General features: G+C 36.7%; 2 protein-coding genes across 3 annotated transcripts in view; one reads left to right on the top strand and one right to left on the bottom strand.

Moving 5' to 3' along the window:
- LOC144647809 (histamine H2 receptor-like) overlaps positions 1 to 17,500 on the top strand; it is a 410,332-nt gene that overhangs the window by 87,093 nt on the left and 305,739 nt on the right. The gene's annotated exons all lie outside the window — the stretch shown is intronic.
- On the bottom strand, positions 15,427 to 16,941 carry LOC144648940 (uncharacterized). Its single transcript, XM_078508393.1, has one exon. The coding sequence runs from the start codon at positions 16,939 to 16,941 to the stop codon at positions 16,048 to 16,050; it is 894 nt and encodes a 297-aa protein (XP_078364519.1). The 3' UTR covers positions 15,427 to 16,047.

The following is a 17,500-nucleotide window of genomic DNA, read 5'->3' as shown; positions in this document are numbered from 1 at the left end:
ATTTACATAATTATTATCGCAGACCATAAATTTTACTCCAGGTTTAGTTAATGTGTCAAGTTTTTTTGCAGCACAGGCTTGGTTCCACAGGGTGTGGTTCCAAAAAATATCCATACCTCCCCCAAGGATGGTTCTTTGGTTTGGACTCTCCCACCCCCTGGGATTTCCAGTTTAGCTTCATACTTTTCTTTTAAAAATTTGTGCTATTGAGACCCCCACCCCCCCTCAGAATTTCCAATGACCATCCTTGGGGTGGGTATGGATATTTTCTGGAACCGCACAATGTAGGCATTTGCTTATGAAAGTAAGCTGCAGATTGATCTGATTGATACACACTAATCTATTTTCACATTTACCTGTTTTCCATGGGATATATAATTATATCTTGTTTTACCGGTTTCACTTGTAATAATAGTAATAATAATAATAATAATATTTAAGATTTCTATGGCGCAAATTAACATGAAAATATGACCAAATGCGCCTTACAAATATATAGAAAAAAAAAACAATTAAAAAATGAAATTACTAAGAATATAAGGGTTTTAAAAACTAGCTATTTACAATAATGTACATATGAATAAAAAAAATACTAAGCATAAAAAAAGAGATATAAAACTATTTACAATAATGTACATTCGCTGTTTTCACCGTTCCCATAATACATCTTGTTTACCCCCCAAAATTTTTGCATAAGCATTGTTTTCAATTTCTCTTGGGATTTACAGTGACGTGCAATCGTCCCCAGAGAAATTGAAAACAATGCTTATGCAAAAATTTTGGGGGATTATTTAAATAAAACAAGATGTATTATGGGATCGTGAAAAAAGCGAATAGGACTAAAAAGAGAGAAGCTAAATAATATGACCAATAGAGGAATAATGCCATTTTAAAATCCAATCGTAGTTCGGGGAAGTTAAATTTGCTAAGTATACACTTGATGCTGTCGCTAACCAAATAGCAGCGATCATTACTCCATAAACCCAATTCTTAAGAATGCCGGTCGCTTAGAATCCAACATTTCGTGGCAAGAGGATGGAACTTCGATTTCTTTCATACTTTTATGTTAGATAGGCTAGGGTATAACTTAAAGCACTGTATAGTTCTTTCGATTGAATATCCTTTTATTTTAAAGAAAAATGCAAATAACAATAATCCGTTAAAATCGTCATTTGAGGCGCTAAATTATTCATGATTTTTGCACGAGTTTGAGAGCCTCGCGTGCAAAAACAAATCACTCTACCGTCTTTTAAACACTCAAACCATAGTTAGCAATCTCTAAACATCTACTGAAATGATTTTGGGAAATATTGCATTGTTCTTTGTAGACAAAATAATTTTATTTCGAAGGCATACAATTCACTGCCGTAAAAGTACTTGGTAAATAAAATTAATTTTCACCATATGCGAAACCTTCAAATCGTTTAAGCTTCTGGTGGTTGAATGTTAGAAGAATGGTGTATAAATCCCTGTAAAAATTTCTCCGGGCAAATGATTAAAAGCGACGTGAGATCTTTTCGAATTCGGTTAAATATGCAAATATTTGACCTTCCGCGGTCAACTTTGAAGTTACGGGTCAGAAATAATTTTTGTTCCGTGTTCCAAGTCCTAACCCATTTAAGACTAAATTAAGCATATGAAAAAAATATGTAATTTTCTAACCTTTATCTGCTGTAAAAGGTAGGTTCGAAGGCCATTTTAGCATGATTACGGCTCTTATCATTCGTCGCATCTGAGCTTCGTTTTTCTTCCGCGGTCAACGAAGTTACGGGTCAGACATGAATGACATGAATATTTCAATCCGTGCACAAGTCTTAACCCATTTTGGGTCAAAATAATCACACACAAAAACATTATGAAATATTCTAACCTTAATCTGCTGTAAAAAGCAGGTCCGAAGGCCTTTTAAGCACGATTCCGGCTTTAAGCATCCGTAGTAATTTGGGCTTCGTTTGTGTAAGTATGTCATATTTAGTGGTCAAAATCCAATCTGTGATCAACGTTAGGCGCTTCTCGTCACCACTGCATCTTCTTCGACGGCATACGCCGATTGTTAGTATTGCCTCGTTAATAGTACACAAAAAAATAACATCTGATCGCTAAACGGCATGATGTCGGCGCTTACAGTAGCTTACAGTCCCATCTTGCAATGGGCCGTCTGTTCGTCACGCAATACTGTGTCATGGACATTTTTTTAGGGGGTGGTAGGTGGGTGTGGGAAAGGTTGAATATGCGGAAATGCTTGATTTAATACTTTATGACAAGTACGTACTCGAGCCAGCAACAACAACAAGTACAGTTAAAAGGGTTTAAAATGTTTTCAAACTCGGAGCGCAAATAAAATTTAAAAGCGTGAAATATTTCGTCTGATATCATCCAGACTTCATTCGTCACTGAGGTGGTGTTTTTTAAGATGAATGTTAAGAAGACATTTCACTGCCTCGGGGGAAATAAAATTCTGTCATAAATTGGAGCTAATTCAAAACCATTGTCTCTTTTTAACAAAGGTTTTCTGAGTTTTATCTCAATGGCCTCTTTTACCCGGCGTTTAAAGGTGTTGATTTCGGTGGCTAACACTTTTGTCTTGCTTGTGTCTACCGAGTGGCCCTCCAGTCGACAATGTTCATGAATGGCTGACGAGTTCCTCGACTGATGTTCTTTCATTCTGGTTTTCAGTAAACGGGACGTTTCGCCAACGTACTCCTTGTTGCACTGTTCACATTGAACCTGGTACACAGTTCCGCATTTCTTTAGATTGGACGTTTTGTCCTTGACATGTACCAATTGCGACCTCAGGGAATTTACGGGTTTATGAATAAGTGTGACCTCGTGTGACTTAAACGCTCTTTGAAGGCGTTCAGAAATTCCTTTGATGTATGGCGCTGAAGCGTAGATTTTCTTCTCGTTTTCGGGCTCTTTCGTTCCAGACTTGGAATGCAGTATTGTTAGCATCCAATCTGGGTAGTTGTTTACTTTCAAAGCTTGTTTCACGTGTTGGGCTTCTCTTGTTTTGTCCTCGTCCTCGGTAACCAAGGTCTGGGCTCGCAGCATCAGGGTGTTAACTACAGCTCTTTTGTGTTGAAGATGATGATTTGAGTGGAAGTTCAGGTACTGATCCGTGTGCGTAGGTTTACGGTACACGGAGATCTTGGTAGAACCATCTTGGTTTACGTGTACACAGGTGTCAAGGAACGGGATTTTACCCTCCTTACTCCTCCCAAAATTGCACTGGTATGCACCAACGTTATGAAATAGATCATTTACAGCAACTGCTCCAGTCAACATATCTACAACTGCCAAATTTATAACCAAGTACATACTACGCTTGCGGAGATTACGATTTTTTATAAATATAATTATTGTAATAATATTAAGTGTTACTATAGCAACAGATTCGGTTAAGCCCACAGCAAGCCAGGTAATACATTCAGGTAAAGAATACATCTTGGAACCTCAGCTTCTGTCTTTTCGTTTTACTGTTGGCAGTAATTGCTCTTCTATCTGTTGAGATAAACGAGGTACTTCTGTTACGGTTTTGCTGGGTGCATGTATCAGTCGGGGGAATAACTGCCAGTTTTGTCAAATCTTCGTTGAAGCATTCGAAGAATTTCCGAGTTGTTTAATCCAATCAAAAACTGGCGCGAGCGCTCACGAGTACCCCGAAAGCAATTGCGCGTGCAAATTCGTCATGTTGCTTAGCAACTTTTGGGACGAAAACCGCGGGCTCAGTCACTTCTCTGAGAAGTGATGTCGCCATCAACTGGCTCTTGTTCCCCAGACTGGTATATTAAAAGGAATTTTTCAGAGCTTTTCGGTGGGAAATGGAAGTGTAGATTATCTGGTTTGAATACTGCAACCGCATCGATTATAGTTCCATTTCAAGCTCCATCTGAAATCAAGGTCTTTATTTGTTTCGGTTACTCCACTTTAAACTTTAATGGGATATTTTGCTAATAACAGGAGAAAAAGGCATTTTGTGGACTTTTGAAGAATCAAGTGTTTTTAAACGCTATCTATTAAAATAGGGTGTGTTGAATGAATATGATCTGAATGTTTATCTTCAAAAATTGATGGCACCAATTCATTACTCATATTCTCTTGTGGCAACTCAATCGTATATCAAAAAAGGCAAACTTTTTTAGAAATTCGTTCTCATTGTTCTATGATAAGAAAGCTATTAAGTCAGAATGAGTTAGAGCTTCAAATGATCCAGTCACTCTTGGGTTATTTTTCGTACGTTAACGGGTGTGAATTTGAAGTTGAACCGCATTCATTTTTTTCTGCAGAGGCAAACCTTCCTTACATTTTCCCGACTTTATTTTGCAAACGCTACGTCTTTAAATACGCTCAAATGTTTTTCCCTAGAAGCAAGCCGTCCCTCCTTTCCTCCATTTGATTTTACGCACGTAAAAAAATGAAGTAAAATAATGCGAAAAAAACTGACTGTATAGTGTTTTAATCACTTCCCCCTTTTAATTTGGTTATTTATTATTGGAAAACTTCTCATCAAAATTGACGGCTACTTCAATTTACTGCGCAAACAACATATTGCTTTTCCGGTCATGTTATGCCCACTAATTTTACACATTGTATTTTACAACTTAAAAAATGCGAATTCTGTATAGGTAATTTAGTCAGAACGAGTTATAGCCCCGCTGGTTTTCAGCTTCTTTTGACAAAAAAAAAAAACGTTCGTTTTTGATAATACCGACATGTGTCTAAACGTTTTCAAAATCGATCGGATCTTGGGCAGTTTTAGGTTGATCTTTACGCCATAAATGGGTAAATTCAAAATAGAAAGTTGTATTCACAAAAACAAAAGTTTCTTAAACACAGCCCGAGACAGCTGCTAGCTGGTAAGTAAGTCGGAAAAAGATCACTAACTTACAAACGAGACAGACGTCATGCCTGTCAAACATAAGGCGCCCGATTCCAATTAAACAAGCTATTAATAGGACATTTCGCCGATTCAAATGTAAATACTGTCAATTGGTAAAAAGCCGTTAAAACAATGTACACTTAACGTTTCAGATCACTGAGACAGCTTTTTACCTATTTTTTTTTATTTTACACACCGTTAGTTCATTTTCAGATCAACACTGAGCACAATTATTTTCGGTTTTCTCTGCATAGTTCACACGTTTAATAAATAAAAAGGAAAAGAAAAAGAAAAGAAAGCGCTTGATCAACTTCTAGCTAACGATCCCCTGAGATACACCGATTCAGGCTGATACCGGAACTTGCATGAAAGGCAGGCCTATGTCAGCGTGTGGAGAATTTCGTGTCGGGAAAAAAATCTTTCCTAAGTTAGCCACGAATCTTGATCTTTATAGGTTTCCAAAGTATTGGATGAAACAATTAAGGGTTTAAAAGGAGAGGAGACATTTTGAACGACTATCAGTCGGATATTTTAGACGGATTTTTTTAAAACTGTCTCTGATGACAAATTTTCTAGTTAAATTTTGCGTTTATAAGAGTTTAGAAAACAATGTTCAGAATTTTACTCTTGTAAATATTATTCACATCCGACAAACCAATGCCTTTGCCAACAGTTAGGAATAAAAAGTAGATTCAAATAAACTTCAACTGACCCTGTCTGCAGGGAATCCTTCCTGGAGAATATCGAGTCTCTTTGGCTTGCTTTTCCACTTTCTTTCGCAGAGAAAGATATCCTGAGGAAATGTAAAATACTATCTTATTTGAGTTCAATTTTGACCGCTACATAACTAAAAGGTTTACCATATTTTGAATATCAATTATTTTTTGTCGTTGATACATAAAACAATTATGATATAGCCATATTTCAAGCAAATAAATGCGAGAGAACAAAGTCTCTCTTACCTCAAAACTATTCTTGATCTCTTGAATTAAACTGCAACAACAAAAGTTTTTCTAATCATCGAACGCAAGTCACATTCAGCTCTATTTCTCTCTATGCTTGAGTTTTTCTTCCTCCTACAACCTCCTACAAAGATGCTTTATAGCGAAAAAGTAATATTAGAAAGAAAAAGTCCGTCATATTAGCATATCAAGGCTAAATATCTGTTTGCTACTCCGAACTCAGAGGAGTAACTTAGGAATTTGGTTGCCAAATTTGTCCTCTAATATCTTAACTTGAAGAACTTGGATAGTAAAGCAGTTAATTATTCAATAAAATATCTAATAATTTCATACATATTTAACATACCTTAGATAACCAAGAAGTATTCTTCATGCTCCCTACATGTATCTTAAGCTGCGTTCACATTTAACCCGAAACATGTTTAGAATAAACATGTTTCACCTAAACATGTTTCACCTAAACATGCTTGTTATTGCATTGTTCACATTAGGTGTCAGTTTCAAACACGTTTCATGCCCGGTGTGTAATTTATGCGGTTTCATGGTTCTTGCATAAATCTTTACACTTTATTTAACGGTAAAATATAGCTCGAAATTACAATAAAGTTTCCATTAAATCTTTGTCTTTCTGTCTATTTTCAAGCCCTTCGATGAAGCAGGGCTTTCAAGCATTAAGCAAGAAGACAGTATAGTCAGAATTTGCGCTATCAGTCGGTAACAGAAGATTTTTATTTTGTGAAGTTTGTTTTTGTATTTCAATGCTGCAAAGCTGCGCGCTTGTAGCCGCCGTCGTAAACTTTCGTGGCGATATTCTAAACACTTTATGAAGTCAACTGATCAGTTAATATCTCAAGATGGCAAAAAGAAATCGTTTAGCATAAGACGATTACTTTTGACAAAGCTGGTTTTGCAGAATTTCGGCGAAGTCTTTAGCAATATAATAATCGAGTGGTAAGAATAGGTACTTACTATTGCACCAAAAAGTTGGTAAAGTGATATCTCAAAAACAAGTGAGATTCACTATTTATTTTTCCGCAATGTCTTTCGCCTCCAGGGTTATTCTTTTGTTTTATATTTTCCGTATTTTCCTGAAGATTGATGTTATTAAAGATAAACTCACGTCGAATTTCATATACAAAAAATAATCTGTGGAAATTACCTGTAAATTCCCTAACTTAAAAAAATTTCACCCCTATAAGGCGATTTTCTTTCCAAATTAGAGACGAAAAGAGCGTTTACAGACGGAGTTTACTAAAGATATTCCAAAAAGGTGGACATGATTTTTTACTTGCATAAATAAAATGCACGGAACTCTATGGACGGCTTGCACCTGGAAAAAAGCAGATAAACGTGAAAAATATAAAGAGTATATGGACGGCTTTTCCTTCCATAAAAAAGGAAAATTGATTACGACAAAATAAAATAGAGAAAATGTATGGAGGATTTGCGGATTTTATTGATTGACCTGCCACAACGACGGTCGATAAAAAAATCGCAAATCCGCGTTTATTAAAGTTTACCTTGCTGGAAATTTCAAATCAAAATAAAATTCATCCTTTGATCTCGATTAAGAATTAACACCCGTCCAATGTGTTAAGTCAACCGCAAGCGCTGTAGTTACGCCCTGAGTTAGATAATGAATTTTATTCCAAATTTAGAAGAATTTTTTCATCCCTCAGGAAGTTGTAATTAAAATTCGAACGCGGAAGTGGTATCCAGTTCATAGCGTCGTCTTTCGTCGCCAACGAACAAAGTTTTATGTAATAAAAGGGAGCTCATATACCATTGACCACAAATTTGTTAGCCGATACGCGTCAACGAAAACAGCTGGGGAGCTCAAATATTGCAAGTCTTTGGTCGTTTTTAATAAAACAATTATTCCACTCGCGCTTGTTGGATATTAGATCGCTATAGCCATCTCGGCGCTACGCTCCTCGTTGGCTATCCACCATCTCATATCCAACGCGCTTAAAAAAATAATAATAATCAACTTTATTTATAAAGGGTGAACACATTACAGTAAAAACTGAAAAACCAGTGGCCCTCTAAAGTGGCGCTTGTGGAATAATTATTAAATATTTAGACAGGGTAACCCCTTCAGTCGCAGGACTGGTATACGTGGCTTTATGCAAAGTTTCGGAGAAAGCGGAACTGGCGAAAAACCTAAAAGGCTAGAGAGCGTTCCGCGTGTACGCAGGGTATAGGGACAGACGCATAATTATCTTAGGGATTCAAAGTCATCCAGGGGGTTTGAGGGCAAGCCCCCTCCACCCCCCTCCCCCCCCTCCCCCCCCCCCCCCCTCTTCACCACCCTGCAAAAATACATCTAAAAGGGCAACAACTTTTGAAATGTTTTAAATTACAGTGACAGTGATAACGCATTTCAAGAATCAAAGACATTATGGGCATATCTCACCGGCAAGACATATCTCATCATGATATAAATTAAATCAAATTTGATCTGCCTTTTCTTTCTTAGCTTACTGAGTGATCCGCCCTTTCACTTGGCTTGAAATTAACTGAACTCTCACAAAATCCTCCGACACCCTCTTACCCCTTCCAGAGTAAGATGATCGTTGGATGAAAGGTGAACGAATGTACTCTGCAAAAATAAAATTATTTACTTCTATTAATAATATTTTTTAAATAACAATCCCGCACAGAGAGAAATGAAAAAGAATTTGTGGCATTAACCTTATTTATTACAGCAAATAATATAATCAACGATGTATTATAACATTGACCATGCTTATGAACATCTAGCTAGTTTCAAATATTCATTTTAACATCGTTTAATTTTATATAATATTATAGATTATCGTGAATAAAAGAAGACATGTCTCCGTTCTTGATATCATAACAAAGATATTATTTTACATAACATGTTATTTAAGATCCGCGCAAAGTTATTAGTTAAGGTTTATTTAAGATATTTTTAATACTTTTATTCTCATCTTCTTTATTCGCAAGTTTTAGTATTATAATTGTAAATTTTACAACTATGCCCATTCATTCTCACAAAGTTCTTTAATTTAACAGAGAGGATAAACCTGCAGTAAAAATAATCAATTAAGCAAAAATTATAAATTTAAAAAGTCTTCAACCAACCTTGTCAATAGGAAATTCAGTTGCTTATGAATGGTCACAGTGTTAATAGAATAGTCACACTGCAAAGAGATAATATTGCCAATTAATGGGAAATTAGATTCTAACACTATGACAAAACATTGTGAAGCCAATAATTTGTTTTTAAACATTGTCGTATTTGTGTATTTTTGGCAGTTTTGCGAAAATATAACTCTACTATAAAATTTGTTTTCAAAGATAAAAAAACAGGTTTAATAGGAACCGCTTTAGGTACCTCTCATCTCATTAATGAATAATACTCAACCTCGCCAAATTCTCAACTTTCTTTACTAAATTCAACTCGTGACGCCCGAATTTAGGACTGAACTACAGCTACGCCAATGTTCGTTCGCTACTTGCGCTTCAGTTCTTAAGATTCCAAATTGCCTTCTCCTTAATTTCGACTTCCCCGTTGTAAGGAGTTCCGAAATATTTCAATTTCACAATAATCTAAATTAGTATATACACACTCAGTGATCTTGGTGTTTCAAGCAATCTGATTGGTTCGCTATCTCGGGCTAATGAGCATTATTCACTCCCTACGGAGTGAATAATGCTTGATCCAAACTGAAACAAAATGGCCGGCGTAAACTCGCGTTTCGCCGACGTTTCTGAATCGCAAATACTAAGAATACAAGAAGATGCTGAACCAGAAAAGACAAAAAAAGGCTAAGAAATTTGGCCTGATGGTTTTCAAAGTAAGAGAAGACTACATATTTCGCAATTTGCAGCACAATGTCCACACAACCCGAGTACTAAAACGATAAACAATTGCTTACCGTCAATTCGCTCTTCGCCCGGCATCGGTAGAAATGAATACCGCAGATTTATCGGCAGCAACATCAAGTGTTATTCAACCAAGATCCTCCACAAATATTCAGGAAAAAGTCTTTGTGCAAGAAAACATCCAGTTTTCACCACAGTTCTGCAGACATTCAGTAAGCTTATAATCCAAAGTTTCAGGTGGATCCTTCGCCAACTGCTCTTTTTCAATTTTCAATTCAAGTGAACTTCAAAAGCTTTGATTCAACGGTCAAAATGTTTTGCAAGCAGGTTTTTGATTAGATTGCAGGTTTGAGTGGTGTTAAAGGACCATTTTGCTAGATTGTGACGAGGATTTTATCGAAGATTAACTAGATTTGCCATGTTTGAAGATTCTGTAAACTGTTTCGCGCATGTCGGTTAGTGCCGCTTATATGTACGTTTTCCACGCATGAATTGAGAGGTCAATTAAATCGACTTTAAATGGTTTCCTTCTGAAAACTTTGAGATCGCTTGTTGTTGAGATCACTTCGTGTGTATATACTAAAACAATTATTCTTTGAAATCGAGGTGAATAGCGGCAGAATATTCACCGAGCCGCGGAGCGGCGAGGTGAATATTCTACCACTATTCACCTCGATTTCAAAGAATAATTGTTAATTATATATCTCTAAATTATTGGCACTAAGCTTGTCATTTCTATAATCCTAATCATTATCGTGGCTTAAAATATTTCAGTGTTTTCATTTTTGCCTGGAGTTGGTCCTCGTTTTCTTAAAGAAAGCGTTTCGAAAGATCGCTTTTCAATTTTCCAAGGCCGCGAATTTCAAAACAGATGTCAATTTAAACCTTGAGTTTGTAATAATTGGAAGCGGTCGTACAACCAGACAGCAAGATAAATCTAATATCTGATTATTCAGCGACAGATAACTAAGTGCCACTTTCACTTATCTAATACTTTGTTTTATATTACGAAAAGAAAGATCAACATTTGTAGGAATTATCGGTTATTCTACGGAATCTTCTTGATGAAAGTAATGGTTTGATTCCCACAACCATAGAAAAGATTGGTCCGTTTTTGTGGTTACCAAGGTAACCTCTATGCTACGGTCTGGGTAAGTAAGTGTTAAGGTGGATTTCCACTGACCGTAAATATTTACGTACGTAAAACGTGCGTACGTAGGCAAATTTCCACTGCTGCATGAAAAGTAATAAAAAGCGTTTCTTATTTACGTGCGTTGAACGTACGTAAATGCCCGCCATCCTGAATTATCAAGTTGGTGAATAGAGTGTGTTATTTGCGGCAATATTGGAGGAGTGAGACAATTAATTCTCTAGGTAGCTTTTTAGATTACAATACTGTTCTTAATAAGGATACGGTAATGAATTGTAAGGATTTAGTTCAATATGAGGATTCCGATTGAAGAAAGCCACTTTCACAATCATTAACTAAAGGTGGATTTCCACTGACGCGTAAATATTTACGTACGTAAAACGCGCGTAAAAAAAGATACGTAGGCAAATTTCCACTGTCGCGTAAAAAGTAATTAAAAGCGTTTCTTTTTTACGTGCGTTGAACGTACGTAAATGCCCGCCATCCTGAATTATCAAGTTGGTGATCAGGTTTTTATTTTTTATTTCTGGAAAGTGCTGCTTATGAACACCTATTTTTCAGAGTTCGTGAAAATGAACCCACCATTCAATTTGCCGGTAGTACTTACTAAACCTTCACTAATAAGGTTATACAATGAACGCAAAATCTTGTCCACTCTTTTCCTAGTTAAAACTGTGTTTTGATAGTTGACCACACCTATGAGGATATAGATCAGATGTTCTTGTGTATTTCATGAAGGCTTCACAAAGACAATGCTAGGTCACTGCAAAAGCTGACACAAGAGAGGACTGAGATGTATTCCATCCATCAATGCTTCACTGGATAACTTTATGTATGACAGGCCAATGCATGGAGGGGTGTTAATATTCTACACTAAATTGAAGAGTTAGAACAGAAAGGCTTTACTGTATTGCAAGTAGTGGGCTGCTAGTTCCAGTGATTGGGTAATCTTAAATCTCTCACTCCCAACAATGACTGAAATACAGGCAACATGCTGGCCTCAGAGTAACAAATCACTTAACCAGTTCAGATGAATGTCCACTTTTGGAAATGTTTTGATCCGCAGATCAAAACAAACAGTTATCCAATCATTGCTCGAATTTGGAGTCACATGATGCGAGGTCTGTTGACATAAAATATTCCTGCTCTGTCGATCGAAATCTAGAACAGCGAAGTGTACAGAACTCGAATTCAAATGAAAAAAGCTTCGTTCTATTAACTAAATTCACAGCTTACAGAAAGAAGAAAATATGCCATTGACCTCTCTTGGACAGGAATAAATAAAGCGGAGACGAGCGCTTGCATTTTAAATGCTCATGTTTTGCGCGCTATGCCCACACTATGCACTTGGTTTTCAGTGGTAAATTAAAATAACTGAGCTATGAACTCCGCTTTTAAAATAAGATACTCTCGCAGTTTACGCCACATCATGCAAGGATTTAAGCATCCTGGGCCTAACTTTATTCACGGCTTGCAGAAAGAAAAAAATATGCTGTTTATCTCTCTTGGCCGAGAGTGAGTAAAGCGGAAACGAACGTTTTCCGTCCGCGCTATGTACATATCAGTGACACACTAAGCACTTGGTTTGGTAAATTAACAGGAGCTATGAACTCCAATTTTCAGATAAGATACTCTCACAATTATCCCGGGCATTAGCTTGGCGGCGTCTCGAATTCAAAAATTAAATGCGATGTGGCAAACTGACATGAAAACATTTACAGTTGGTAACGTGCCAGAACTGACCGGTCTAACAAATTGATAGCCGAAGGTTTGCATAAGCCGTTAAACTTACTTGTTTTCTACGAATTAAACGAAAAAGTAAATAGCTTCCTAGAAGCCACATGAATATTTGGCGCAACTGAGTCAAGAAAATAGAAAAGGGGTCGCAGGAAGCGACACATTACAGTGGCATTACATTGCTGCAAATCAAACAGCCTGGCTTGGCAACACAATAAAAATATTAGAAAAGAAAAATCCTTCGCGCAGCTCATAATCTGCTGGTCATGTAGTAAAAACATAAAGTGAGCTGTATGGGAGTTTTATCTTGCAATAAAAATGAGTCACAACAAACCTTTCTAACATATATTTCATCAACAAAATAGGCGTCAAAAGGTGTCAAACTCTGCTTCGCAAAATAGCTGGCCAGGAAATCAATTAGACCGATGACCTCAACTCGAAGGCTAGCTCAATCATTTGAAAACATCATGGCATTTGGAGCTCCTTATAAACATAACAACAAGACCGTCAGAACTCCTAGCTGGTTAAAATTAAGTTGACTACACTGAAATGAACGAACATACATTGACTGTCTCCTTCGAGCTTCTTCGCCTTCCCTGGCATGACGCAAACACGCAGCTCGCCAGGGTTCTTATTCCTTCCATGTTTTTCTAACTCCAGGTTATCAAGAAATTGAATCTAATCGAGAAAATAATTTCCTTCGCTTCAGGCGAGTCCGTGCTTGGTTTCTTTTGCCAGATACCCTTCCTTTTAATACATTTCAATGTGCTTTTGCGCTTTTCAGCCGCGCGTCGACCTTCGGTCCAAAGAAACCAGAAAGAAAACAAAGCCAGCATCCTGTTGTCCTTGTTGACCTTGTTGTGTCTTTAAACACGTCCAGTAGATAATCTGTGGCGATCCTGGATATATTTAAGATGTTCTTGGACGTCAATTATCCATCAAGTCATCGACTGAAGCAAACGAAAAGAAGCCCAAACAGATCAGTTGTAAGCAGTCTCACTTTGCGTAGACGATGGCTTCCAGCAAAATTCGCGGCCCATCCACCCAAATTGCGGCCCATCGCTCAGATTTCGCACAGAGAAACTAGAATAACTATAAAACATCCCTGAATTTTTTCAAGGCTCAGAAAAGTTTTTCACAAGAGATACACTGGATTAAAGCTGAAGAAACGACCCGAAAGACAACCAAAACAAACATACGCATCGGAAGTAAATTCTAACCTCCGCGCACAATCCGCCGTGATTTTACACAATTGTCACGCATAACGCTTCTTCAATGCTTTCTTTGTGTTGTGTTACAATCTGGCAGAAAACGCACCACGGGAAAACTTGAAAAAAGGCAAATATAAAATTCTAGTGGAGTCCGCTCGGGAAGAATTGACAACCGCCATGTTGTTACGTCACGCTATTGTTTTCCACATTTCCAAAAGTGGACATTCTCCTGGAGTGTTAAAGATGAATTCCAGTCCGTACTGCGCAATCTCGGCTGCAATGTTTATGTGAGCCTCACACGAAGGAATGTTTACAAGCCAAACTAAAAATTCCGCGACAAACTTACCTTTTTCTTCATTATTAACGCCAGATATCCTTGCAAAACAAATAATAACGAGTAGAAGAACCTTGACGCTATTTCAAACCGACGTTTCAGCTCATCGGAAATTCTTAAACGAAACGAACTGTAATGCGGACTTAAAAACTTCATGTATGCTGTCACCGAAGTGTAACGTTTTAACGAATTCAAAACAAAAACGAAAACAAAGCCCGAGTCTGCGCAGTACGGACTGGAAATCAGCTTTAACGCCTTATGTCAATGAATTTGCTAAATATAGGATTATCGAATTGAGAAGTGTTTCGATGTTCAGATTATAGGCACATATTTTAGTAATCACATTTTCAAATTCTTGTGGACACGACATGACGATTTTTATATGGGTATTCGCTGTTTTCACCGTTCCCATAATACATCTTGTTTACCGCCCAAAATTTTTGCATAAGCATTGTTTTCAATTTCTCTTGGGATTTACAGTGACGTGCAATCGTCCCCAGAGAAATTGAAAACAATGCTTATGCAAACATTTTGGGGGTTATTTAAATAAAACAAGATGTATTATGGGATCGTGAAAAAAGCGAATTGAAAGGTTTAATTCTTCAAAGGAAAATGTAGTAAAAATAAATTATGCACTTCTCTTTAGAGATAACAATCCCACACAAAGAAAAAACACAATTTGTAGCATCACAAAGTTTGTATTTATCTTTTTATTTACAGCAAATAATATAATCAAACTAATCAAAGATACATTATAGTAACGCTGAGTATGCTTATGAACATATATCCAGTTTCAAAGATGTATAATAACATCGTTTATATAATATCATAATTATACTATCATAATTATACTATAAAATATCCTAGATAAAGGAAGGCCTGGTTTCCTTCCTGATTTACTAATAACAAATACAAATATTATTATTAATTATGGTATTTACATAACATGTTACTTAAGATAATAATTAGTCTTATCTCTAATTACACGAAATGTAAGACAACAATTTATTAGTTATTATAATAACTACAATAAATCACAAATTTGTCATAACATTATCAAAACAAATGTCACAACTGGAATGAATAGAAAGGATTTTACAAAAGAAAACATCCTCCTTTAATTGTCTTGAAATTTTATTATCTGATGTTTGATAACTGAGTAAAAATGAGCTTACATCCCATAATATTTGTTTGTGGCTGACATTGCAGTAAAGGGTACTGTACAATTAACAGAAACGATAAGGGAACTGGATATAAAACAAACATTGGTGCGTCATGCTAAACTTAGTCTGACTGGAAGATCAGGCTTTTTTAGGGGGACGGAAAAAGGGCGCCACAAGAGAGGTAGTTTTCGAGTTTGAGCGTGTTTAGCTCAAATTTTAAGTTACCCAAAAGTTACAAGTGTTCTTTGTCGGAAGGTACAACTCAATCTCTACCCAACAAACGTGAAATGTTGTCGCTACTTTTGGGGAGTCGTTACTTTTGATACTTTATTCGGTAAATCAACGAACTGGTTCTCAGCCCAGTCATGTAGAGACTTTCTTTATCGATATCAGCTTGATATTATTAATATGTTCAGTGCCACAAAATCATAAACATCACTCGCGTTCAAGATAGTATAAAATAAATATGAATCAAATCATTACTGAACTGTAGACAATATAACATGAATTTTAACGCCTACTATGAGACTCAAGGTATAGGTTATTCACATACCCGACTGCCGTCTGCGTTTTAAACTATTTTCGCGTTTAGAGTGCAGCGTTTTGTAAACTTCCCTTACTGACAACCTTGTCTATCTGTTAAGCTCAAACTTACAAGGATGTTTGTGCCGTTCACTTGCTCGTTCATTTAACATTTTAGCCATTGTAATATTTCAAAATAATGAAGCCAGATAGAAAAAGTGTTTCGTATTATTTGCATCACATGTCATGAAGAGGAAAAACTGCAACTTGTCTTTGCTGCTGAGGTCGTCTGCGAAAGAACGCAAGTACAGCTGATCTGTATTCTGGCATGCGGATAGCGTATAATATAGGATTTACAAGCGAGTTTGCATAAAATAAAACATTTAAAATATTGTTTAACCGTACAAACGTTACCGTGGACATTGAACTAATAATGCCGGTGCCAAAACTGAGAAAAATGAATATAACACGTGGTAGATACAACAGTAGAGATACAACAGTCACGATCAACAATGTCATGGTCAGTTTTCTTTCTCTACTGGCTGCACCATGGTGTTGAGGCTGTGCACCACAACGGACTTTAATAACAATGGACGCGTAAGAAATACAAATGACTAACAGACAAATTGCACAGAATGAATTCCAAAAGTAAAAAGAAAATCTGTAAGATTTCATTTCCGTTGTAACCAAAAGAACAATTGGGAACAACCCAGCTGTAACCCACGCAATGGCAATTATTAACCCGTATACCCATTTTTTAATTACGCGATGTCTAAACGGCCGCAACGTCGCGTGCAGCCGTTCTATGGAAATAGCTGTGATGTTTGTTAAAGAGCAAGTAGGGAACAAGATGAGGAGTGTGGATGGTATATAGGCTGCCCAGCCTTCAATTATGTTGTACTGCCAGAAATGACATATTTCCCACCCAACCAAAGTAAATAGCTGTATCGTAGCAAATCCTCCAGCCAACATATCTACAACTGCCAAATTTATAACCAGGTACGTGCTACGCCTACGAAGATTACGATTTTTGATAAATACAATTATTGTAATGATGTTAAGTGTTACTATAGCAACACACTCTGTTAAGCCTACAGCAAGCCAGGTAATACATTCAGGAAACGAAAACATCATTTTTATTTGCAGTTGGAAGTAATCACTCGTGTATCTGTTGAGAGAAATGAGTAAAGTGTCAGGTGTGTTACGGTTTTACATTCACAGTCGCAATTGATGTTTACGACTGTGACTGATGATTCAATTGATGATTGATGGTCGTTGATTGATGATTACGACTGTGAATCTTATAGCCAGTGAGGCATATATTTTGCTCGTTTTGTCATAAAGTGATTCGTTCGGCGAAATGTCTGATCGATGATTATGATCAGTTGTGAGAATGTTATGGCCAGTAAAGCATATATTTTGCTCGTTTTGTCATAAAGTGATTCGTTCGGCGAAATGTCTGATCGATGATTATGATCAGTTGTGAGAATGTTATGGCCAGTAAAGCATATATTTTGCTCGTTTTGTCATAAAGTGATTCGTTCAGCGAAATGTCTGATCGATGATTATGATCAGTTGTGAGAATGTTATGGCCAGTAAAGCATATATTTTGCTCGTTTTGTCATAAGGTGATTCGTTCAGCGAAATGTCTGATCGATGATTATTATTATGAGAATGTTATGGCCAGTGA

This window comes from Oculina patagonica, chromosome 4 (assembly GCF_052425735.1).
Source record: "Oculina patagonica isolate OP01 chromosome 4, crgOcupat, whole genome shotgun sequence".
NCBI lineage: Eukaryota > Metazoa > Cnidaria > Anthozoa > Scleractinia > Oculinidae > Oculina > Oculina patagonica.
The sequence above is the reverse complement of the archived record's forward strand: the minus strand, read 5'-3'. Positions and strand labels throughout refer to the sequence as shown.